General features: G+C 47.2%; 1 protein-coding gene across 6 annotated transcripts in view; it reads right to left on the reverse strand.

Annotated features, from left to right (window-relative positions):
• Positions 1–1,576: 1,576 nt before the first annotated feature.
• The window catches only part of TNC (tenascin C), a 96,928-nt gene continuing 72,450 nt past the window's right edge, over positions 1,577–26,054 (reverse strand). For all 6 annotated transcript variants that reach the window (XM_077769929.1, XM_077769928.1, XM_077769927.1 and 3 more), the window contains 11 exons: positions 22,846–22,968; positions 21,326–21,469; positions 18,878–18,997; positions 16,457–16,600; positions 15,559–15,689; positions 12,233–12,365; positions 10,245–10,396; positions 9,372–9,468; positions 7,827–7,988; positions 4,475–4,638; positions 1,577–2,310 (listed from right to left, as the gene is read on the reverse strand). In XM_077769929.1, the coding sequence (XP_077626055.1) occupies positions 2,200–2,310; positions 4,475–4,638; positions 7,827–7,988; positions 9,372–9,468; positions 10,245–10,396; positions 12,233–12,365; positions 15,559–15,689; positions 16,457–16,600; positions 18,878–18,997; positions 21,326–21,469; positions 22,846–22,968 (1,481 nt within the window). In that variant the 3' untranslated portion in view covers positions 1,577–2,199. The remainder of the gene's footprint in view (positions 2,311–4,474; positions 4,639–7,826; positions 7,989–9,371; positions 9,469–10,244; positions 10,397–12,232; positions 12,366–15,558; positions 15,690–16,456; positions 16,601–18,877; positions 18,998–21,325; positions 21,470–22,845; positions 22,969–26,054) is intronic.

Genomic DNA, 26,054 nt, shown 5'->3' on the forward strand with positions numbered 1-26,054 from the left:
GGCGNGGAGCAGTGCACAGAGGGTTAAGCCTCCCACGTAAGGCTGGACTGTTGTAGGGAGCCCGTTTGTTGGGGTTTACACGGCAAGGCAAGCGTTGCTATGGCCGAATTGCAGGCAACGAGTCTTATGATCTGGAACCGCCAGTTGTGTATATAACATGACAGCATTTATTAAAGCAAGATAAACTCAGCGGCAAAGGGTCTGGCTGAGCCACAAATTCTTCTCATCCTCGCCTCTGAGCCATCACATTCCATTTGAATGAGGCCTATCAGCCCAAACGTTTTCATTAAATAAGTCCCTTTGCTGAAAATCTCTGAGCGAATCATCTGGGAATTGCTCCCTACCCCCCAAGTCACCATGTTTTAAAAGACAACCGTGTAATGTGTGGGTCTGACTGGACAGTTGCCAAGTACAAACAGATCTGCTGTGCTGGGCAGTGAATTACCTCCACCCCTCAGTGCATTCAGGCCAGGGCTGGGGGCCATGGGGCTCTGAGTCAGGGAGAAGGGAATATTCCTAACAGACATTCTTTCTAGTTCTTTTTTTTTTATTTTTAATTTTTTAACATTTATTTATTTTTGAGAGACTGAGAGACAGAGTGTGAGCAGGGAGGGGCAGAGAGAGAGGAGACACAGAATCTGAAGCAGGTTCCAGGCTCTGAGCTGTCAGCACAGAGCCCGACGACGTGGGGCTTGAACTCACGAACCGTGAGATTATGACCGGAGCTGAAGTCGGCTGCTTAACCGAGAGCCACCCAGGCGCCCAGTTTTCTTTCTAGTTCTAAGGCCTCAGGGTTGTAGGAAGGATCCACCTGAACTTTCCCACCCTCAATCATTCTGTAATGTGTGCCTATGGCACACATTTCCTGGGGGAGGGAGGGATTTCCTCAGCGAGTGAGGACAAGAACTTTGAGACCGGAGTTGAAATCCTAGTTCTCTGATTAAGTGGGTAGGTAGCCGCGGGCAAGTCGTTGAACTTCTGTGAACCCCCATCTGTCATATATAATGTAATAGCAGTGACAGCTAACACTTAGTGGCACTTAATATACACCAGGCACCATGTCAGGGGCTTCTTCATCTGGATGATATCATTTATTTTTTTCACAGAAATGCCATGAGGAAGTGTGAGCGTCCCTACTTTACTCACTAGGAAAGTGAGACACAAAGAGGCAAGGGAACGAGGGTATGGTGGAGCCAAGGTTTGAACGCAGGCTGTCTGTCTGCCTCTGGGCACTTTAATCCTTGCTAGATGACAGTTGTTACCTCATCTGTATCATGGAATTTTTAGGAGGTTACCTTAGAAGGTGGGTATAAAAACACCTCTGAAGCCACAAACCATTAGTCTTGAAAATGTTGGGCAAGAGGCTGAATCTTAAGTGGTAACCTTTTTTCCAACCTCGTTCAACTTTGTTCAAAATGGTGCTTTCCTCTCTCCCAGCCCATCCGCCACCACCCTTCCTTCTTCCTCTCTGACTTGACCACCATCCATCCCCACCTTTCCTCCCTCTATTCAAATACGTTGGCTTTGGTGGAATTCAGACTCAACAACGAAGAGCAAAGCAACAGCCAAATTTAAAAGTACTTGTGCTTTTATTAAAAAAAAAAAAAATACAATCAGGTACTGTCCAGATGTGTTTTGGAAAGGAAGATCTCTTTAAAAATTCTTAGTTTTCCTCCTCATTATTATTATATTAATCATATTAATCATATCCTTAAAATCGAAACTGTATTGCTTTTCTGGTTTTTGCTGTATGAAATGTAAAAAAAAGGGGGGGACGGCCTCCAATGACACACACTGAATCGTTGCGGACAGAAATAACGATAATTATACAGCTTTGTGTAAAATACAGCTGGTTCTAACACCGACTACCACTGTACAGCCTACCCCTCGCCCATTCCCAGAGCCACCCAAGAGAAGGACAACCATTGTGATGCTGTCACTGGAAGATTTTTTTTTTTTTCCTGATTCAAACAACAAAACAGAAACCTGTGGAGATCGTTGTCTTTGGTGCGAAGGAAATACTCGCAGAGTAGGTGAGGCGGGTGCTTCGGCCATTGGCCTCAGTGATCCACGGTCAACTGTAACTCCTGCCAAATACCTGGGCGTGGTTTGATGGTTGGACTGATTGTGTTGATACTTTGGTAAAGTTTGCTTCTTCCTCTGGGCCCTACTCCTCTCTCACCCAGTTGTCCCTGGAACTTACGCCCGTTTGCGCCTGCCTTCGAGGTTTCGGAAGTTGCTGGGTCTCAACTTCATCTCAGCAAACTGGATTGAATATTCGTGGCCCTTCCAGTGGAACCAGTTAACGCCCTGTAAAAAAGAGGAGATCTCCAGGTGGGTTTCCGACAGGCAAGGTGGTCACTGAGCGTTGCTGCTTAGTTGTCGGAATAAAAGGAGGTCTGTTTCAACCTGACCATTTGGTAGTTCACAGCTGTCTCTTGTCTATCTGTCTGTTGGTCTGTGTGGTGAAAACTTTCAAAGGAGCTGGCTGAATCTGACTCAATTTTTAAAATTTTAGTCAGGAGTCACCTGCATTTGCATTGAGCTTTGAACTGCCATTGTGAAACAAAATGGTGGCTGATGAGACTTGCCATGGGTAGGAACAGGTGCTGAAGGAATTCAGGTCATGGCTGGAGGTTACAGAATTGAGTAGCTATATGCAGGGGGGTCTCTAATTCACGGGAGTCTCGTGGAGTGTTTTAATGAGGGTTTGTACAACCTGACATGCAGAGTTCAATCTTAATGTTCTTACTTGAGGCATAAATGGCCGTACACAGTCGTCAAAGTTTTCTGGACCTCAGTTTCACTATCTTTCTCCCCCACCCCCGCCCTTAGGGTCTGGTAGTGCCAACCTTGAAAAGGTGCCATGAAAATTAAATGAATTTGTAAAGGAACAATTGGAGTACCAGGCGCATTGCAGGTGCGAAGTAAATATTACCTCCTTGATCTCAGATAGGGAGAAATATCCTTGGAAAATTGGCCAAAGATTTATTTTTCTCCAGAAAAGATTATATTTGTGCCTGGGCCTCCTAATGCCATGGTTGACTCTTCCACACAGTCTGCACATGGTAGAGCTTGCCCTTGCCCCACCGGGGGAGGGGTGTCCGCTCTCAGGCGTGCTGCTGTGAGGCCACCAACACATTCTCTGACCCCTCTTCTCTCTCTTTTTTTTTTTTTTAACAATTTTTTCAGTTTATTTTTATTTTTATTTTATTCTCAAGTTAGTTAACATACAGTGTAGTCTTGGCTTCAGGAGTAAAACCCAGTGATTCATCTCTGATGTGTGGGACACCCAGTGCTCATCCCGAGAGTGCCCTCCTTAATGCCCATCCCCCATTTAAGACCACCCCCCATCTACCCTCAGGCTTGTTCTCTGTATTTTAAGAGTCTCTTACGGTTTGCCTCCCTCTCTGTTTTTATCTTATTTTTCTTCCCTTAAGTCAGTCAGAGGAAGACAGATATCATATGATTTCACTCATATGTGGAATTTGAGAAACGTAACAGATGACCCCTCTTCTCTTTGAGCTGTGAGGGGCTGTGAGGGGACATGGAGAAGTGCATGGCTGGTACGATGAACTAAAAAAAAAAAGAGACACTGTTTGATTCTAAGTTTTTGGCATTCACTGACATCAGGCAGTGTCTGAATCTGACAGGGAGGTGGGATTTGAGAAAGCCTGGCTCTCCTCTTGGGCAAACGCGGCTGTGACTCCTCGGTGCCCGTAAAGTACTGCCACCCGATGGCTTGGGCTTTGCACTGCCCTTCCTCTGCCCTCCTGCTTCCCTCGGACGGAGGCCAGAAGCAAGCCTTCCACATTCTATGTGGGAGACAGAGGCCAGAGAGGGAGACTGATGTCCCAGAGTCCACGCAGTGGCCAGAGCACAGCCGTAGCTGGGGTGGGACTCGCCTAACGCCTTGTGGCCCTTTTCCATCGGCTCGTTCTTCTTCCAACATTGGGTGGGAGGGAGGTGGAAAGAAAAGTTTCCTTTTGGGCAGGCAGCTTTTGGTTGGTGCCCCCCACCCCCAGAAGGATTCTGTATTGCCCAGGTGGTCAGAGACAAGGAAATAAAGGTGGTGGAAGAAAGCTACCGTGGAGTATCCTTGAGGCAACATAAGAAGGAGGAAAGAACACCCCGCTTTCACCCCTGCTTCACCTAGACAGCCTCCATTTTATCTGTGTTCCTTCCAGGCTGCAGACCAGGGCTCTGTCTGAGGAGACCTTTCTGTGTTTGGAATCCACGTGACGGGTGATCCTCCCCAGGCTCTTCACGGGTTAACGTGGGCCGCGTCTAGGATTTCACCTGACCTGCAGTGTCCCTGAGGTTTCTCCTTGCTGGGGACAGAGGTGCCACCATCTCCTGGAGGTTGCTGTCCCCCAGCCCTCCAGTCTCAGCCAGAACCGAGGGGCAGGAGTGCCTGCCGATCACCCCCAACTGGCTTCCCAAGCCCTGCCCCAGACCCTCGCGGTTTGCTCACCTGACTGTGGTTGTTGTCCCCGTATCTTCCCATCAGGTTGACACGGTGACAGTTCTTATACCAGAAAGCCCCCTTGTAGGACAGGGCACAGTTGGTGATGGCTGAGTCCGTGTCTTTGTCGTAGGTGGAGAAGGACCTGCCGTTGTGGTAAGCCATGGAGTCACCTGCAGAGAGAAAACAGTGGATCTGAGGAATCCCGGCTGGAGTGTCCTTGTGGGCTCCGAAGGGCAGAGCCAGGGTGGCCACTCAAAGGGCCTGGGGTGGGCTGGCCTTAAACACTGAACCCGGAATTAGGGTCAAACACGGGGCTGGAGGGGACCTGAGAGTTACCCTGGGGGCTCACTTCTAGAAGCAGCATAAGGTGGTAGAAAGAAGGTTGTGGGTGGCTTTGGAGGGTCCAGCTTCAAGTCCTGTCCCTTTCATTCCCTAATGTGACTGTGCACACGTCAAGCGTCTTGCTGAGCCCCAGTGTTTTCTTCTATAAAATGGAGCCAGCACACCAATTCTATTCACCTCCGGGTGCTGTTTGGACAATGGATTTGAAGGTATATGCTGAATGGGTAGGATAATATGTACGATAGTTGTGACTGTTGTGACTTTTATCATTTTTTCACATTCCTTTACATAACGGAGCTCAGAGAGGAAGATGAGAAACCTGTATTTAATAATGGTGAGCCTTCCCCAGCAAATACAAGTATTTAGTGCCACACTAGTAATCAAACCCTTTAGATATCAGATGCCACCAAATAGCATGTGCATCATACAGTTATTTTTCACTGTTTATGGGGCCAGTGATCTCTGATCCTTAGACAAGATGCCCATCTGTATGTAGTACTATCTAGGGATCCAGTTTGACATTTAATGTGNGGCATTCACTGACATCAGGCAGTGTCTGAATCTGACAGGGAGGTGGGATTTGAGAAAGCCTGGCTCTCCTCTTGGGCAAACGCGGCTGTGACTCCTCGGTGCCCGTAAAGTATTGCCACCCGATGGCTTGGGCTTTGCACTGCCCTTCCTCTGCCCTCCTGCTTCCCTCGGACGGAGGCCAGAAGCAAGCCTTCCACATTCTATGTGGGAGACAGAGGCCAGAGAGGGAGACTGATGTCCCAGAGTCCACGCAGTGGCCAGAGCACAGCCGTAGCTGGGGTGGGACTCGCCTAACGCCTTGTGGCCCTTTTCCATCGGCTCGTTCTTCTTCCAACATTGGGTGGGAGGGAGGTGGAAAGAAAAGTTTCCTTTTGGGCAGGCAGCTTTTGGTTGGTGCCCCCCACCCCCAGAAGGATTCTGTATTGCCCAGGTGGTCAGAGACAAGGAAATAAAGGTGGTGGAAGAAAGCTACCGTGGAGTATCCTTGAGGCAACATAAGAAGGAGGAAAGAACACCCCGCTTTCACCCCTGCTTCACCTAGACAGCCTCCATTTTATCTGTGTTCCTTCCAGGCTGCAGACCAGGGCTCTGTCTGAGGAGACCTTTCTGTGTTTGGAATCCACGTGACGGGTGATCCTCCCCAGGCTCTTCACGGGTTAACGTGGGCCGCGTCTAGGATTTCACCTGACCTGCAGTGTCCCTGAGGTTTCTCCTTGCTGGGGACAGANGACATTTTAGGGACATTTAAGTGCCATTTCTTTCTGTGTCCCCACACTCCCAGCTCTGGCCGATGTAGCGTGCAAACATTTTAAGACACTGAAACATTTTGCCCTGACATCTTGAATCAAAGTCCAAAGGATCTCGGAGGCCTTTTTAACAAGGAAGCTACCAAGAGCGGGTGGGTATGGATAACAGAAGATGCCCTCCTGGGGAGGGCCGGCTGCCACCAGATGCAGCGTTACCAGGGTCACCTTAGTGAAGGGGCTCTGGAAATGCAGAGAAAGACGGGTGGAGGCCACAATCCTGCTGCCCCGTGGCTTGGCTTTGTCCAGTGATGATATCCTTCTTGCCTGAAGCCACTTCACTCAAAGAGGTATTTATTGCCAGGTAATAAAAGGCCAGGATTCTTCAAGCGATTCAGAAAATAACTGTGGCCCTTGTTGCCCCATAAGCCTCTCCCTCTTGACTATCACCAGACTGATTTCAAAAGAGCTCAGTCTCTCCTTAGATCCTGCCTGGCTCTTAGCAAATCTTAACCTGGAGACTCTTTGCATTACGGATGTTTCCCTGTGAGGCTCGGGGAGGTTGGAAATGTACCCTAGCTTCTGTCTTTTCTGTTTTCATGGACATAACTGGACGCCATCCCAAAGCAGGTAAGAGTGCTACTGGGTGGTCCTGCCGTCAGACCTGATCCACGCTTGTCCACAGCCAGGCCTGCCCCCTGGTCCACCTTCTGCAAGCTGCTTCACCCCGGGGCAAATCACCCACCTTTTCTGGGCCTCAGTTTCCTCATCTGTATAACAGCAACATCTTCCTGGAAGAGTTTCTGTGAGAAATGATGCAGGCCGAATATCTGCAGAAGATGCTACCTAGTAGGCCTGAATGCATGTTGCTTCTTTATTTTAATTTCTCCTCTACTGTTGAGCCAGAAAAACCACACCAGGGCCATTTCAAGTCGATGAAATCTTCAAAATCTGAGCTAGGTTATGTACCAGATAGGGAATGAAAGGGCTGCTTGAAAGGCAGTGAGCTGGGGCACCTGGGTAGCTCAGTTGGTTAGGCGACTGACTCTTGATTTCAGCTCAGGTCATGATCTCACGGTTCATGAGTTCAAGCTTCACATTGGGCTCCGTGCTGACAGTGCAGAGCCTTCTTGGCATCCTTTCTCTCTCTTTCTTTGCCCCTCCCCTGCTTGTGCTCTCTGTCTCTCTCTCTTAAAATGAATAAATAAACATTAGAAACAAAAAAGCCATGAGCTTCTGGTCATGGGGGTGTGTGGGCTGAGGCTGGATGACACATGGCAGGGTTGTCTTAGAAAAGATTCAAGCAATTGGTGCCAGAGTGGAGTGTTGGCTACTCAAAGTGTGGTCCACAGACCAGGGGGATCCCCAGGGAACCTGTAAGACATGCAGAATCTTGGGGTGTCAGCTCCGGGTCCCCGGGGGTCATATGTGCACTGGATTAGATGACCATTAAAGCCCCCAAGAGACTGTTTTTCAATCCATCTAAAAATGCTATCTAAAAATGGGTAAGAAAAAGACATATTTTTTTGATTCCCAACCTACTCTGTGTTCTGCTGACCAAACTATCTAGCCTGCTCTGTTCAGCTGCGGTTCTGGATTAGCACCTAATAAGGATTCAGGTACTTTGTGGATCTGAGAAGTGGACGCATTAATGAAGGAAGGAGTGATGAGGGAATGCACTAAAAACACTAGGAAGGCGTTCTGCGGGGCCGGAAGCCGGAAGTGTGGCCCCCGGCGCCTACCTGCGGTCCCGCTATACCCCTCCACCTTCAGCTTGTAGCGGGTCTTGGCATCTCCCACGCTGAACCTGTCGTAGACGGCGTAGGCGGTCTTCCCGTGGTCGCGCAGGTCCACCCGGAGCTCGTACTGCCCTTGGGCTGTGATTTTGTGTAGATTGTCCAGCCCTGTGGACGACAGGCAAGGGTTACAGAGGCGGCACGAGTGAGCGAGGCCATTGCTTCTACTCCATCCCCCCTGCAAGAGCAGCGGTTAGGCTCTCGAAAGAGACTGGGGTCACATAGATCTGGGCTTGTGGTTTGGTCCACTCCTCACGGGAGCAACACCAGGCAAAATACTGGATGATTCTGAGCCTCCGGTAGAATTGGGTTGACATCTTTGCCCTGCCAACTTCCTAGGGCACTGTGAAGATCACAGTGGGGGCACCTGGGTGGCTCAGTGGTTAAGTGTGGGACTCTTGATTTGGCTCATGGCTTGTGAGATTGAGTCCTGCGGCCGGCTCTGGGCTGACAGCATGATGTCTGCTTGGGATTCTATCTCTCCCTCTCTTTCTGCCCCTCGTCCCCCTCTTTCTCCCTCCTTCCCTCTCTCTAAATAAATAAATACATATTTTAAAAAAGGATCAGGAGGTACAGTGGAGAAAGCACCTTTTCAACTCTCAAGCTTCTTGCATGAGAAGGCAAGCTGTGTGCGTGGATGGATGGATGGATGGGTGATGGCATTGTTGTGTTGGTTTGGGGGAATTTCAAGTGGCAGCTCAACTGCTTATTGGCTAGATTCAGTGGGCATGCAGCTTCATCTCCTTGGCCCATGTGCAAGGTGGGGGTTTTGAACCTTGCACAAGTGCCATGGGACTCAAGGTTAGACCCAAGTTTTATTTAATTTTAATTTATTTTATTTTATTTTTTATTTTTTTAAAAATGTTTTTAAAAATTTATTTCTGACACACAGAGAGACAGCATGAGCAGAGAAGGGTCAGAGAGAGAGGGAGATACAGAATCTGAAGCAGGCTCCAGGCTCTGAGCTAGCTGTCAGCACAGACTCCGATGCGGGGCTCGAACCCACGAACTGGCAGATCATGACCTGAGCCGAAGTTGGATGCTCAACCGACTGAGCCACCCAAGCGCCCCTATTTTATTTTTTTTTTAAGTTTATTTATTTATTTTGAAAGAGAGAGAGAGCATGAGAGAGCATGAGTAGGGGAGGGGCAGAGAGAAAGGGAGAGAGAGAAAATCCCATGCAGGCTCCACACTCTGCCTTGTGTCTGATGAAGAGCTTGATCTCTCCACCGACTGTGACATCATGACCTGAGCCGAAATCAAGAGTCAGACGCTTACCTGACTGATCCACCCAGGTGCCTCGACCAGAGTTTTATTTTTAATGACCTAGAGAACTGAACGTCTTTTCCACTGAAGATTTGCTATTCTGTATCCACTCTCACAGACATTGTTCCCGCCTAGTTTCTTCTCACCCATGGGTTGCTGTGAGTTAGGACAAATGAGGAGAGCAGAAGTGGGTAGTTGGGCTGCAAACATGCAGGGCTGCATTACCAAGCCAGAATTCTTCTCTGCGGTCCCCAAACCCAGCGGCATAGGCCTTCCAGTTGCGATAGAAGTCCTCACGTCCATTCTTGCGTCTCAGGAACACCTATGACATAAGCAAGGAGTCAGGTGCGCTTTAGCTATTGAAAGAAAGGGAAGGCATCTTTCTAAGAGGAAGAACACTAGACTGTGGGAAAAACACCTGTCCCCAGCTCTGTCTGAAGCTAATTTGCTGGGTAACTCTGGGCAGGCCACCTCCACCTGAAATGCAAGGATTAAAAATACCACCCAGCTTTGGGCGATTACGAGGTGTCAAGGCAGAGGTTCTAAATGCCCCTTCTGGTGGAGGGTGTTGCTGGGGAGGGGGGGGCAGGAAGGGAGGCCATGCATGTGAGGACGGGGGTATATGGGCACTCTCTTTACTTTCTGCTTACTTTGGCTGTGATCCTAAAGCTGATCTGAAAAATTAAGTTTATTAATTGAAAAAAAAATACTACCCAGCTCGAACAGTAATGGGGTTGCAAATAATTCATGTGAAACTCTTAGCACAGTGCCTGATAGTTAGCAAATGATAATTAATCCACAGGATAGGCTCCGTGACCACCGTCATTTTAATGGATCACAGAGCTGCTTGAGGATCAGATGAGATAAATTACAAGAAAACTATTTTCTCCTTTTTTTTTTTTTTATCCCCAGTTTCTTTCTTTAAGAGGTAATTCCTGAGTGTCCCTGCGTGACAGGCACTGTGTTGCAAAACCTCATGCATGCTGGTGTCTGAGTGCACGGGGAGGACCTCCCCCGCCCCCCTCCACACCCCTGCTGCATCCTCTGCACTCACGCTCCCTGCCCAAGAGCTCTGGAGCCTGTCTCAGTGATACTCACAATCCATCCACCCCCGTCAGAGGTCATGTCACAGAAGACTTCCAGAGCCTGCGCCTTATCGCCATTCAGATAAATGGTGTAGAGGCCAGAGGTCGTGTCTCCATTCAGCATTGCTTGGGAGCAGTCCTTGGGGAATGGGTACAGGAGTCCAGCTGTGGGATAAGACGGCAGCATGACCCTCTTAGAGAAAGGGGGTTGGGTGAGGGCTTTCAAATGGCAGCTCTACTGTGCGTTGGCTAGATGTCTATGAGCAGGCAACTTAACTTCTCGGTGGCTCTGCTCTCTTATGTGCAAGATGAGCATAAAACCCATTTTGTGGGGGTTACAATGAGGCTTTGGAGGTTATGGACATAAGGGACCTAACTCAGTCTCTTATATTCTTGGAAACCACCGCTGACATCAGTGGGAGGAGAGCTGAGCCCCTGTGAGGGGCATGATTCAAGCTGACCTTGATCTACCTCGAGCAGCCAGCCAGCACCTGATGAAGACCCAGGTCCCGGCCAGATGGCTGGGTCTTCAGCACCAACAGGCGGCTCGCTGTGGGTCAGGACACTCTGCTGGCCATCTAATAATGATGCATCTCAATCTTTTCAGAGGGTTTGGAAGCCAGAGACAAGGATTCTAGTCCTACACTTATACTTCCTTGCCTTGAGACACTGGAGAAGTCACTTAACTGCTCTGAGCCTGGGAGTCTTAGAGGGAATTCCTGGGGAATTTCCAAATGCAACAGTGTGATGCAAAAAGTATAGAACTTGCGAGACACAGACAATCTTGGGACTATGCTAAGCAGGTAAGACAGAGACCTGATGGTCACAGCAGTTCTTTTTTCTGATCTGACCTCCCTGTACTGCACCTTCACTGGAGGTTGTATCCTTAGCTGTTTCCTTGTTTCTTTTCTGACTCTGGTCTGGGAGCACCTTTAAAGCACATTCAAATTTCTGTGCTCCCAGCNTGATCTTGGGACTATGCTAAGCAGGTAGGACAGAGACCTGATGGTCACAGCAGTTCTTTTTTCTGATCTGATCTGACCTCCCTGTACTGCACCTTCACTGGAGGTTGTATCCTTAGCTGTTTCCTTGTTTCTTTTCTGACTCTGGTCTGGGAGCACCTTTAAAGCACATTCAAATTTCTGTGCTCCCAGCACCCGGTATGAGATCTGGCAAAGTCATAACTTTTGATTTTTCACCTCCCTCAGCAGGTGTGTGCAGAGTTACTTGAGGGGAGTGTGAGGGGCAGGGGGCAGCACAGGAATGCACTCTGTGTACCCCACATTCAGGCCTTTCCAAAGGCTGACTCCCTCCTCCCTCAGGAAGGCATGCTTCCTCTTAATTCACCAGTGAAATGCCTTGCACATTCTCCATCTGCCAAAGACAGCCAGTGTCCAGGGTGCAGGGGTGGTTACCTGGGCCTGGAACATCTGAGCCCAGATCAGACTCTAACTCATGCTATATAGCCTTCAGCAGGTCACTTTCATGTCTGGGAGCCTCTGCCACCCCGACAGAAAACTGGGCATGATAATCCCACCAGCTTAGTGGGAGCACTGCTTTTGATTTTGAATTGGACAGGCTTTGTAAATGCTGACATGATGAAAGAGAAAAGAAGGGACATAGCTTATGATGAGCCCTGACCATGAACCATACCCTGGGCTAGGAGTTCAAGGTCCTTGTGAGGAAGGGATGCTTACTGATCCCATTGTACAGATGAAGAAACTGAGGCTTGTAGAATGACAGCAACTTTCCTAAATCACACAAGAGCAAGTGGTGGAGCTAGGGATTGAATCCAGATGTCTCACTACTGACCCTCTTTCCCTTTTATCATGAGGTCCTTAACCTCCTGTACCCACATTCATCAGGCTTTCAGGTAGTAGCAAGACATTGATCCGTTTAAGGAGGTTGATGGAAAAATGTAGCTGGAGTCAGAGAAGTGGAGGGTTGGTCTAGTCTCACAAAGTTTGATCTCAGAGCGCAGCTATACCCTGAGGCCCTTACTTGTGGTAAAGATGGTCTGGACCAGCTTGCTCCTCAGGGGCCCATTCAATGCCTGGATCTTGGCTGTGTAGTGGGTAGATGGGCTCAGTTCTGCCAGGCTATAGGAGGTGGTTTCTGGGCCCACAATGACTTCCTAAGGGCAGAAGAAAGAATATAATAGCTTTTGACCACATAAATCATCAGGGTACAGATGATACACTCATTCATTCACCCATCCATTCATTTCTTCATTCAGAAGACTCCACTGAGTCTCACTCTGTGTCAGGCTCCATGCTTACTCCTGGGACATCAGAGGTGGGGAGAGTGTAGCATAAGCAAAGGTCCTAAGGCCAGAGGGGGTAAGCAAATTAAAATAATATGAGGAGGTACTGATTGATCTCAACTACACTTGGTTTTAGGTGATAGAATGGTAGAAGAAGTGGGAAAAGACCAAATGACAAAGAGACTTAAATGCCAAGCTATGAAAATTGAATTTTATCATGATAAGGAATGCATATTCCCAACAGGGTTTTTGAACAAGTGAATGATGTGAACCCAGCTTAACTTGGTGGCAAGATGAATCACGCAAAGGGCAAAAGGTTTAGACTTTGACCAGTTATACTAGAGGTCCCTAATATGGCTCTTTTTCATAGTCCTCTGGGAAACTATAAAATAATATAACATCTGGGCTCCACTGCAGACTGACTGCATCGTAAGAGCCCGAAGTGGAGCTCTGCCAGGTGCATATTTAGGAAGCTTGTCAGATGATTCTGATACAGTTAGCCCGGGGATGTCCTGAGCCAGGGGACGATTGCAGTACCTCAGTAGGTAGGGCATAGTGGAAGTCTGAGCTGAGCCCGCATGCCTCTTTTCTAGAACAGAACTGTCCAGGAGAGGTGTATGTTTGCCTCTACTCCCAGACCTCTCCTACCTACACCTGTAGTTTGTGACTTTGCTCACTGGGCTGCTGTCCACAGGACACTGGTTTCAGCTTTCAGGAGATCTTCTTCCTCTTCAAATGCTCTTTTGAGCTTCCAGTGCCTGAGAATTCACCTTTTAGCAGATGACCTTGGTGTCTGGAATTGAAATTTAACCTATGCTTCTAGCAAACCAAACTCAGCAGTGCTGCCTACAGCCTGCAAACACAGCCAACAAGGTGTAGGACATAATGAGTCAGTGTGGAGGTGCCTGGAAGGTTCTTGCACATTGTCACACTGGGCAGGTGAGGTTACCCCAATTCTTCCAAATGGAGGGTGGGAGCTGAATTTCAGAGTTGCTGAGAGACTTGTTGGTGGCAGAAGATGCATCCTGTCTCCTAACACCCTGCCCAGGACTGTTTCCTCCTTCACCAGGTTGATTTTCTTGGGTGAAACATAGAAAGTTAGGGATTGGACATGCAGGAAAGTCAGTAAGCTGACACTAGTGACCCAGTGACCTGTGTGTGGTCCCCAGGTCTGGTCTCTAGGGAAGGGTCAAGTATGAAGCTGGGTTCATTGAATTACTTGGGGGATTCAGTTACCTCACAGCTCTCTTGGCTGCTGTGCAAAGTTGCTTTCTATGCAATCAGGGTAGACCAAAATGAGGTTCAGGACTTCAGGCAAACAAAGTCCTAGAATGCCTGGCTGGGAAGGGACATTCAAGATTGGTGAATCCAATGCATTCATTTTACATATGTGAACACTGACAAAAGGGACTTGTGTAAAGGACTTGCCTTCACGCACACAGGAAGTTAGTTATTATTATTTCAACTCAAAGAAGGGCCATGGCAGTGACTAGAAATGTGTGTCCCCTGCTAGTTAAACATGGCAGAGCCAGTTTAGCTCTATCTTCTTCTGAAACCCACTACAGTGAGGGTAAAGGGATATAAAGTATAAGCCCACGAGGAGGAGGTGGAGAACAGAGGAGACAGACAGGCACACAATGTCAACAGGGTCTTGACAGTTGGGAAGGGGTGCCGTGGAGTGACAGGTGAGGGGGCAGAGTCGAGAGAGCTGAGGCATAACCGGCTAAGGGGGTGGGGCCAGTCAGAAGCGGGTTGACGAACACCACAGAGCCCAGCAAGTTCAGGAATGGAATGTGTACAAAAGCAAAGGCGCCTTTGAAGGCTAGTGTGGGGGCATGGCTTAACAAAAGTGTGTTCAAAAGCTTAAATAAGGAACAGATTCCAAGTTTTCCCCATCCTCCAACAATCTAGAGGATTGCCCTTCCCAGTCCGGATGAAAGGCTGAGGTTTACTTTCTGGAGAGACTGAGCCAGAGAGAAGACTCTGGATTGAAATCCACCAGGCTCAGTGGTGCTATAGTGGAAACAGAAATGAAGGTTTGTTCACATAGGAGCCCAGGCTCTTCCTCCAGCTATGCTCCTGGCAGCTTGGTTTGAAGGGGCTGGAGGATCTTCTAGGGAGATGGATTAGCTCAAGAGAAAAGGCTTATGGTACCACTATTTGTGAGCCCCCCAACAAAATGACTGGGTACTTGCTTACCCACTCTACCCATAGTTGACCAGACCTATGCATGCATGTGGAGCTCCCAATAAACTGTTTCACTCTTGGCTCAAGCACAAAAAGGACCATCAGGAATTGGGTGGGAGTCTCAAACATGAAAGAAGACCCAAACAAAACAAGCAAGCAAGCAAGGAAAAAAACCTTGGAAGAGACACTATTCAGGTTGTAGAATAATATACCAGTAACATATATTCTTAGAGATAAAGAGAAGATTATACACGGAATATAAACAATACACTAGAAAATGGTAAATGAACAGGGAATAAGTAAAAGATCTTGGAAACGTGAAGTATGATGACCAAAATTAAAAATTCAGTAACAAGTTTAGAAAATAAAGTTTAGAGATAAAGCTCACTTGTGTGAAAGGAACGGTTAAAGTTACTTCAACTTGGAAAGTTAAAGAATAGAGAATATAAATAACAATTGCTATAAATAGTATTAATGTTGATGGCATAAGAACATGATGATGTATGCTCAATATCTAATGGAATGATGCCGTCTGTGACATTGTAAATATGGCAAATGCGCCAAAGAAGTCCTTGGCTTTGGCTTAAAAAACATTAAAGGACCATGAATCCAGCTCCAAAAATGTCCTCAAGTCTTGTGAGCAGTGGTTTTTGATCTTGGCGGGCTATCAAAACTGAAGTCTGGTTAAAATGAGACAGGGAGGCTGGAGCATATGATTCAGAAGGTCTGGCATGACATTTAGTCTCTATTAATTTGTTTTTTTTTTCTCAGCTCCCTAGCTGTGTGGGGGAGAAACAGCCCCAGGGTAATTCTTTTCTCTTCTGAGGATCATGTACATGTTTCAAACAGCAGTGAGGAGTTCATATACTTTAAGTACCTTGACTGTACCATCCACGGATTCATACACCAATAGGTAACCGGTGACAGATGCTCTGGGGGGCCTCCAGGTGAGGAGAGCAGTTTCCGACTGAACATCAGTAGCAGTCAAGTCTCTTGGAGAATCAAGGTCTGTGGAAGATAAGTCATTTATTATCAAATACATCAGCAACTATAGGACAAAAATCCCTGGCTGGGTTATCAGGAAGCCTGTGTTCAAGTCCTTTCCCTGACACTGACCTGTATGACCTTGGGCAGAACCTTCCCCATCAGTAGATGAGGTGGTTGAGTCATGTGATCTCTAAACATAATTCTCTGTGGTTCATTTCATCCTAAGGGCCAGATTTTCCTGAGCCCGACGTTCTCTTGATTGGCCTTGGGTGGATTTAGGGAGAAAGACACAGCTGTGAACATAATTACCAACCTCTCTTGCTCTTCAGTAACAGGACAGATGAATGCTGATATTGGCATTCACCTCTACTGAGAGGATGCTTCTTCTATTTCCCTGCTTGTCATAGTTTGTAAGAAGATCTCAATGTATAAAAACCCAATGGGCATCTAGGAAAACATGCCTGAAAAATCTTTCTCTTAAAAATACTTCCCTGCCTAGAACATGGATCATTAAATACTGGGTTTGGGGCCAGTGGGGACTGGCTTTCCACTTAAAAAGCCCTCCTTTTAAAACTATTTCCTAGTCCATGGGGAGAACAAGGTCATTTCAGTTCAAAAGGGAATGGTGTTTCTTAAGGTCCTGATTGAGTGGGCACTGGTGAGTTTAGCTGATGCTGACGTCATCACATTGCAAGGATCGGACTTCAGAAAGAAGGTTGGAGAGCATGACCACTGAAGATGGAGGCTGTGGGTGGGTGGATGTCTTCCTGCTCCCGGAGTCTTTGTACCTGTTGTGAACCTGGTTGTGATGACTGAGCTCTTCTGAGGCCCTTTCTCTGCAAAGATCCTCAGCACGTATTCTGTGGCAGGCTCGAGGTCAGTCAGACCATACTCCACTGTGTTCCCGGACACCGTGCGTGTAATTTCTGGCACTAAATATAAAACACACACACCGAGGTGGTTACCTCTCCCCGTGTGAGCCATCAGTATACCTGGCACATGGCACACACAGCTACTTCTAGCAAAAATTTTCCACGACCCTGCAGAAAGGCAGGTTTGCTTTCTGAAATGACACATCCTTTTCTCTCTCTTGAGCACTCACCTCATATACAAAGGATTTATCACACAGAGACTGGATTTTTCTGGGCACCAAATCCGGAAGGAAGGGGGGCAGGGAAGCAAGTTTTTCCACGTGGTGCTGGCTGGGGCAGCTTTGCAGCTGAGGTGTGGGAACTGGCTAGAAGAGAGCTGTAGCTAACATCCTCGAGCCTCAGCTGCCCCGATTTAATGTGTCCCATTGCTTGCTCTCACCTCCTTTTCATTTACTGTCATGTTCTTTTATAATTTGACAGGTGTCAAATCACGAGGCTGGGGCAGCCCCAAAATTGGGCAGCTGCAGACACTCCAGAGCCTGGTTATTGCCTCCCAGACCCCTTCGGGTCAAGGCCAGGGTTGGATACTGAACCATGGTGCCAGGTGTTTGTGTTTATTTTCAAATCATAGGTGGCTGACCATCCTGGCTTGCCAGGGACTGAGAGGTTTCTCAGGGTGTGGGGCTGTTAGTGCTGAAAACTAGGAAAGTCCTGGGTAAACTGGGATGAATTGGTCATCCTGTCTGTCATCCATGAAACCCCCTTTTCCAGGCCTTCCTCTACTAGTTCCATAATGGCTGTGAATCTACTCTGATTTACTGTAGGCACAATAACAGCAGCTTCCCTGACTCGGAGGGGTTTGCTCTTAGGGGATATTTAAGAACTGAAGAGATAAATGAATTAATGAATTCATCTAATGAATAGAAGAGTAAAAAGAATAAACCCCAGAATCTCTCTTCCCTCACCCCCCAACTTGCTTTACACTTATAAAGAACTCTCTTAGGTAATGGCCAAGGGTGAATTAAGATTTTCAGAGGCCCCAGGCACAGTTAAGGTGCCTCTCACATTGTCACTGCAGGTAAAACAATACTGAACCATAAAATATGAAACTTCCATATGCTTGGGGATTAAGATGGGAAAGCATTTTTCTAGGGAAGCTCATTACAAAAGCACGAATTCATTCACTGAAAATAAATCTCTTTCTCCTCTCTCTTATTTGCATTTGATCTTACATTTCAGTGGCCATGGTGTGCTGGTGCCCCAAACAAGTGTTTAGTCTTACAACTGAGTAAATGAATTAGCACATATGTCTGCAACGACAAGGAGAAATCATTTCTGATTTCTTAGTCACACCTGTTATAACTGGCCCCCTCTGTGGCCTCTAAGAATCCCAGGCTCCCAACACCTCATGAAATGGCCTGTTTATTTTATTTTTTATAATAATCTAACCATTAAAACTTTTTTAATGTTTATTTATTTTTAAGAAAGAGACAGAGGGGCGCCTGGGTGTCTTAGTCGGTTAAGCGTCCGACTTCGGCTCAGGTCATGATCTCACGGTTTGTGGGTTTGAGCCCCATGTTGGGCTCTGTGCTGACTGCCAGCTCGGAGCCTGGAGCTTGTTTCGGAGTCTATGACTCTCTCTCTCTCTGACCCTCCCCTGCTCACGCTGTCTCTCTCTCTCTCTCTCTTAGAAATAAAACATTAAAAAGAGAGAGAGAGAGAGCATGAACAGGGGCAGGGCACACAGAGAGAGGGAGACACAGAATCTGAAGCAGGCTCCAGGCTCTGAGCTATAAGCACAGAGGATGACATGGGGCTCGAACTCACGAGCTGTGAGATCATGACCTGAGCTGAAGTTGGATGTGCCCCTGGAATGGCCTGTTTAAGACTCAAGATTTTGAACTTATTCTTTGTAAGAGATAAGAGCTGCTGCCTAGAGAGGGAGTCTCACGGTGACAGCCTAGACTAACAGGGGAGGAGGGACAGGCTGGGGAAACACATGCAGCCTGGAGATGTGCTCTTTCTTTGTTTTCCTTGAAATGACCTCCCCGCTTTCCTTGGTGTAGCCACAACACTGATGCTCTTTACTCGTCAACAAGCAGAGGAGGATGGGCAAGGCCTCCCTTGCCCCCAGCCTGGCCGGGCCCTCCACACCCACCCATCCAGCCTCAGCCATCAGCCCATGAGTCTATTCTGACGTCGGCAGCCACAAGGACGTCACTGGCCTTCCAACCTACCCATGTATTTTTGCCATCCAAGCCCAAACATGGCAGGGAGGAGGGAGAACAGGAGGACAGACACTCCTCCTGGTGGGGAGGGTCTTAGACACGACCTTACCTCTCTCCCCTGTGTAGGAGATGACGTAACTGTCCACCGGGGCAATGGCTGGCTGCCACATGGCCAAGGCTTCCGAGTCTGTGATGTTGGCTGTCACCAGGCCAGATGGGCCATCCAGGGCTGCAAAGAAAGGTGAAGATGTGTTAGAGAGACAGGTAGTTAAGGGTGTGGGACATCAGACACAGCTGCTCTGCGATCTCCCTGCTCCTGGACTCCTGGTGTTGGGGTTGGGACATAGTGCTCATTGTGCGAACAGTTCCAAGTTGAGTCTGGAGTCAGGACCACCTTGGTTGGAGTCATGATTCCTTCCCTTGCTGGTTAGGTTATCTTGGATCTCTACTCCCCTACTTGTAACACGGGGATATTGATTCTTTCTGGCTTTATCCTCAGTGTTGTTTTGATGCTCACATGCTATTAGAGGTGGAAAGGAGCTATATAAACTGTAAAGGGCTGGGCACATGATGAGGGTTACTGTTATAGTTCATATCACTTGTTACAAAAATAGGGGGCACAGGCTACCAGAGGCTCTTCTGGGCTTTGAATGATAGCACCAGTAGGTGGCTTGTAGGCAACACAGAGCGGGGCCCCAGGCTGTGATCCCGGGTTCTGCCACAGCTTCCCTGCCTAGTATCTGTGTGCCCTTCTCCAACCTCACTTTCTTTAGGTGTCAGAGGGCAGCTGCTATAAGGATGGACTAGACGATGTGTGTGAAATGTGCTGGGGTAGCACTAGCTCACTGAAGCTGCTATTATTACTTTTTTACTTTTGAGGGAGGAGAAGGGGCAGAGGGAGAAAGAGAGAGAACTCCAAGCAGGCTCCACACCCAGTGCAGAGCCTGATGTGGGATTCGATCTCATGACCCATGAGATCATGACCTGAACCGAAATCAAGAGTTGGATGCTTAACCAACTGAACCACCCAGGTGTCCCTACAGCTTCTTTTATTAACATGACTATTAAAGTTATTGGATATGATTCTTAGACATAATCATATCTTAGATATGATTCCCAAATAACCTGTACTGATGAAGGATGCATATTCTGAGGGCCTTGGCCTGTTTAACTGACCACTACTACTACCCAACATCTCTTTCTCAGAAACTAACCTAAATATGACTGTTGCCCCATTGCATTTCCATTTATTACTCAGTTATTCCAGGACAATGTCCCTGGAAGGGTGGAGGGCAGTGATCATTAGTTTATTTCAAAGACGAGACTCCTGAATTCTGAGGGATGTGATGACTGGCCTGAGAAGCAAGAGGAGGCAGAGTAATTTTGGAAGCCTGCACGGTCTGCTCCAAGTTCCTTCCTGTTTCAGCCTGCCTGTACAGAATTTCCTTTAAATGCCAAGGACAATGGGCCTCAGGAGGAAGTGCATCCAGCTTTTGCAATCTGTTGCCGCGGAGATTCCATGAATGAAAGATTTCTATGGGGGAAATAGGGCCTGTGTGGCAGGGCAGACAGGACTCTGGGTACAGACGGGATGTTTTAATTGCATATTATCAAGTTTTTTAGACTATTAGGATATTTTTAAAATTTCCTATGAGGCCCATTCTTTGGATCCCTTAATGGATTACTCTGGATAATTGCTTGTCTATCAAAGGATAAATTGTTCAGAGACATGGCTCCCTGTAAAGAAATTTTCCACTTCACTCTCCTTCAGTGCAATTCATTATTCCCCCCCTCCTTACAGCATGCTGCACAAATCAGGTTATAATAGAACAATAATCATCTATTTTAGAAGAACACAGGGCTTGGAGTGAGGCTGACCCAAGTTCAAGTTTGCTTCAGCCATCACTAGTTCTGTGGCCTTGGCCAAGGTATTTAATTTCCCTGATCTTAGTTGTGTCCTCTGCAAAATGGGAATGATAACAGCCATTTTAATGATTTAACTGCAAAGGGTTTAGTAACAGTGCCTGGAATACAGTAACTGCTCAACCAAGAGTTGTTACTTCATGGCTGTCCCCATTACACATCAGTGTGAAGCACCTGCTTGGAAGGACCCTCTCAATAGGCAGCGGGGGAAGGAGGAGGATTAATGTGCACAGTCATTTACATTTTACGAATGCCTTACAGGTATCATTTCATGTGATCCTTACAGCACCCTGCAAAGGAAGCAGCACTGTACCCATTTTACAGTGAAGGAAACTAGATCCTAGAAAAATTAACCGACAGTTCATGTATCTAGAAGTGGTAGACTTGGGATTTCAATCCAGGTCAGTATGACCCCAAACTTGTGCTCTTTCTCCCACACTAACCCAAGAAATGGAGGCCCCGGGAGGGTAAGAATGACGTCAAGTTTACCCTGCCCATAAAAGGCTGGGGATGGGCCAGAAATGAGGTCTCCTGAGCTCCAAATTCAGTCCATTTTCCACCAGGATGTCCCAAGTAAAAGAAAAGTTTCCAGCTGCTGAGTCATGAGCAATAATATGGAAGGTGGGAAAAACACCTGTGGTGAAGGATCCTGAGATCGGTTCGCTTTCCTCGAAGCCCTTCATGGCGATGACGCTGACGAGGTACTCCGCTCCGGGCAAGAGCTTCATCAGCCTGGTCTGAGTCTTGGTTCCGTCCACAGTTACCACTGAGGGTGTCCCTGGAACATGGCAAAAGCAGGATCAGGAAGGGTGAACTGCACTGAGATACACCATTGCCCCAAGAATGGTGTGTCCAATTTGGAAACGAAACTGCCTTTATCCAGTACCACTTTCTTGATTTCCTCTTATTTGCTCCTACCCTCTGGCATAGGAAAAGAGGTCTTATTTTTGTATAATGCTTTTTTCCCATCCGTGCAGACGCCAAAAACCAAGCCAGGAGAGGAAAAAAACATGAAATCAGAATGTGCTAAAAATGGCAAGTTTCCGTTCAGTAGAGAGTTGGCATGCTGTGCACATTTTATTTATTTATTTTTCCCACAAAGAATATGAAAAGCTCACTCTGTAATGTATATCTGGTATATTTAATTCATTGTCTTAGCTTTGGAATACATAGACTCCCTTACTAGCAGAGATCCTACTCTTTAAGAAAAGAAGATGGTCATAGTCAAGTTCATACTCTTATATTTATTAAAAAGGCCAAAATGTATACTTCTTAGACTTTCAGGGCTGGTGAGGACCTTGTATACTGGCTGGCCAAACTTCCATTGGGCTGCTACATCATTCTTTTGAAGAAGTATCAACCATCCTTTAAGTATACACTTTCACTTGCCAGAATATCTTTAAGCAGATTTGACTGTGCATCCCCTTCTGCCCCCCCACCAAGCATGGTCTTTGGTGTGGCTCCTGTGTGCTGGACTAAAACTCTCAGCTCTACTAAGTCACAATTCCCCATCTCTACTGAGACAGGAAGATTTGGAAATCAAAGGGTAAAACCTCACATGTATCCAGGTCAAGATTAACTTTTCAGATAAGTGTGCTCAAAGAGAAAAAGGCCAGTGTATTTAGTCTCCATCATTGTGAGAAAACAACATTGGGGTCCATTTCTTTTTAAATTTTTTTTAAATGTTTGTTTTTGAGATACACAGAGAGAGAGAGAGAGAGAGAGAGAGACAGAGCACAAGCAGAGGAGGGGTAGAGAGGGTGGGGGAGACACAGAATCTGAGGCAGGCTCCAGGCTCTGAGCTGTCAGCACTGAGCCCAATGCGGGGCTTGAATTCACAAACTATGAGATTATGACCTGAACAGAAGTCGGACGCTTAACCGACTGAGCTATCCAGGTGCCCAGGGTCCATTTCTTACAGAAGTTCAGAATTTCAAGGCTGGATAAGGTCTTAATAAAATGACCCTTCATAAGGTAATTCTTGTAAGGATCTTAGAGCACTTCACAAATCAAATCTACAGAGGTGGTTTCAAATAGAAGGAAATAATTTTCTTTGGTCATATTTGGGGAAGATGGGAATTATCAGGGTCTCTTCACTATCCCACTCAAACTCTCCAGGCTGCTCCTCCCATCTCCTTTTCTCCTTCTCCTTACCTCCTCCAACAGGGACATAGGTGATCCGGAAGCTCTCCACCTGGGCAGAGGGTGCCATCCAGCTGACAGTGGCTGAGTTTTCAGTGATGTCTGAGAAACTGATTTCCTTCGGAGACCCCATGGCTGTCAAGGAAAAAGCACAGGAGAAACCCAGAAACAGTCAACCATCTTGCTCATCAGTGAGTCTTCCTGGATTCCTTATCCAGGAAAACACAGCCCCTAGAGTTTGTGGCTGAGCCAAGCCTTTAGGATGGAGAATGTGATGGTCTGGGGTCAAGTTGTGACTTGATAGAAACAACATGGGCCCAGGGCTGTAAAGCAGCTGTTAAGTTTCACTTCAGTAGATTGTTAACACCACAGCTGACATCTAAAGAAGTGAGGGTGGCTGGTTTTGCAGCTTGGAATATGCCATCCTATTATTTATTCAGTTTTAGCATTTTTTCCCCAAATCTTTGCTTTGTAGCTCCTTTTATTAAACGATCCTAAGCCTTGACAGTGGTACGGTTCTTTGCAACTGATTGGAATTAACCCTCATTTAAAAACCCCTGAGAAGAAGGTGTGGTTGTAGCCATTTTACAGAGGAGTAAATTGAGGCATGGTTCTCCAATGCACATTGTTGTGGTGTGACCTTTATGGGTTTCAGGACTGGGCAGCAGAGCGGGCTGGAATCCTGGAAATAATGTTAACATGGAAACTGACCTTGACAAACCCATTCGCAGAACTGGATGGAGGTCCAGAACCAGGAGAATAGACAAAGCAAACACCTCCGGCACACTGGGTCTACCTTGGGGGAAAGCTGTGCCCAGGGGACAGTTTCTGCTATATAAGTACCTCCTCCCCAAACCCAGTTTCCGTTGGCTTTGCTTTGTGTATTTCTTGGCTTGGCTCTGTGCCTCTTTAGCTGACCATGTTTAACCAGAGAGTTCAGGGAACAATTTTCAGGCCCCCAGGGAGCTTGTTTTTCATCTCTCCCCTCTCCAACCCACGTTGATCATTAAGTTTTAAAACCCACAGCCCACTGTGGGGAAATGTTTTTCTTCCCTCTCCATTACTTTTTCTCTCCTCTTTTGGCTTTCTCCTGTGACCTGGTAGCACCTCCACACTCTGGAGGGGTTGACTGGGGTTTTGCCCTCTCCTTGGAAAGCTTTGTAAACCACAAGGGCTCTGTCTGGAACCCAGAAGATCTTGATTGTCCAAATACCACAGAGGGCCTGGGCAACCTGGAGGCAAGTCCCTTCACTTCTGTGAGCCCCAGCTGCTCCATCTGTCCAGTGGGAAAAATGATGCCCACCTATAAGAATATTTTTAGGATAAGCAGAGCTAAAAGACATAAAACCCCTAACAGAATCTGGCATGAAGTAAGAATTCGGTAAACGTGATTGTTCTCTCTTTCTTTCCCATGTAACTCTTTTTTTACCATGGGCTACCCTGGACTTTGAAGTAACTTCCAAGAAAGATCTAGATGAGGTTGGCTGAAGACAAACCAACAAACCCCAGTGAGGTGTGTAGACGCAGGCACTGTGGCTCTCCAGCAGCTCGCCTGGGTCCACACTGCCTTTCATTCTGACTGCAGACCTCACTGGTGCAAGACCTAGCACATTTTAGATGTATCTTTGTGGCCATGGCTTTTGTTTCTCCAGATCCTAGGTTTTCTCAGCTACAAAACACAATATTATCTGCCATGTCTTAGAAACCATAAGAATTAGCAGCCTCCTACAATGTGCCCATCTGAGGGATGTGCCTGATTAGAGTGGCAGGAAAACAGCCATGTATTATAACCTGAAGGAATGACATGGTAGTGATGGAATTCCAGTGGGGTGATAGTTTGGGACAATAGGCCTTTCCAGGTGTGGAGGACTATTTGTCATTTTAGCATATCTCCTTCTGCTGTAAATAGTGCCCAGAAGTGTCCAGGACAACAGCAAAGGAGATGGTCAATGGGAAGCTGAAGACAGAGCCTCACACAGCAACTAAATCATACTATTGAAAAGTTGTGAAGACCCAAGCAGGCAATGCCTCTGTCTCTCTTCCCAAGTGGATGCTTGCTTTTCAATAAAAATGCCATTACAGAAACATCTGGAATTGTTAAAAACTGACAAGGAGGTTGAAGAGGGCTTTTATCTTCAATTTGCATAAAAAGTTGTCTCCTCAAATCGGGAGCAATTGTCCATTGCTTTAATTGCATGGCTCTTGATAATCAGCTTCGAAAATGTATTCTCCCTTCAACATACTTTTTTTTTGAACACTTCATATGTCCGAAGTCCTATATTAAGCTAAGGGGACAGCTACTGTAGCCAGTATGGTTTAAGAGCAAGGATTTTCAAGTTAGACTATCCTGGGTTTGAAATCCCTTCTGGCCTTACCTGCTAAAAACACCTTACCCCCTGAGATCTCAGTTTCCCTTCTGTGAAGTGGAACCGATTATGGCCCTCCCGGTCTGGCTGGACCATGGTGATTCAGTGTGTCCATTGCCAGGCTGCATGTGGCATGGAGAGCATGCTCTATAATGGGTGGTCACTATCTTTATGCTTCATGGGAGTCAGAACCAGAGGCATCAAGTGTAAAGAGCCTGGTTCGTATAGAAGGAAAGATTGCTAAGCAAGGGTATCTGCAGACCTGCTGAGTCAGGACCCCAGGCACAAGGCCATTGCAACTCTGGTGTGTGGTTTCCAGTGCCTCTGAGCCGGAGGTGAGCGGAGGATTTGCAGGCTGCCTGGCAGGGAAAGGGATGTTAGGGAGGAATGGGGGGCACATTCTGGGAGTTGGGAGAAGGGACACTGACTCTCCCTCAATGGCCTCCAGGGAGGAAGGGAGTACTGGGGGTGTGTGTGTGTCTGGATGCAGTGATGGGGACAGGCTAAGGAAGCATTTCAGGCTCCTCACTGAGCACTAGAAACTCCAGAGGAGAAGGATAAAGCCATCATGCTCTGTTGTTGGATTTTTAACTATTTTCTATTTATTCTGGGGACCCTCTATTTGGGCACACTGGTGTTTAACTCCCCAGTGGCAAGGATGCTTCTGGTAACTGGGCTTTCCAAAGAGGGCCATGGCTGCAGTGAAGATGTGGCTCAAACCACAGAGGGGAAGAGGAGCCATTGCAAATGCACGGATGACCAGACTCAACAAAAACTTATGACCTAAGTCTCCACCAGTAGGGGAATAGTTAAGTAAATAAGGCTCATGGGATTGTCTCTCAGAGCTAATAAGCC

The sequence above is a fragment of the Crocuta crocuta genome, unplaced genomic scaffold (genome assembly GCF_008692635.1).
Source record: "Crocuta crocuta isolate KB4526 unplaced genomic scaffold, BGI_CrCroc_1.0 scaffold95, whole genome shotgun sequence".
Taxonomy (NCBI): Eukaryota; Metazoa; Chordata; class Mammalia; order Carnivora; family Hyaenidae; genus Crocuta; species Crocuta crocuta.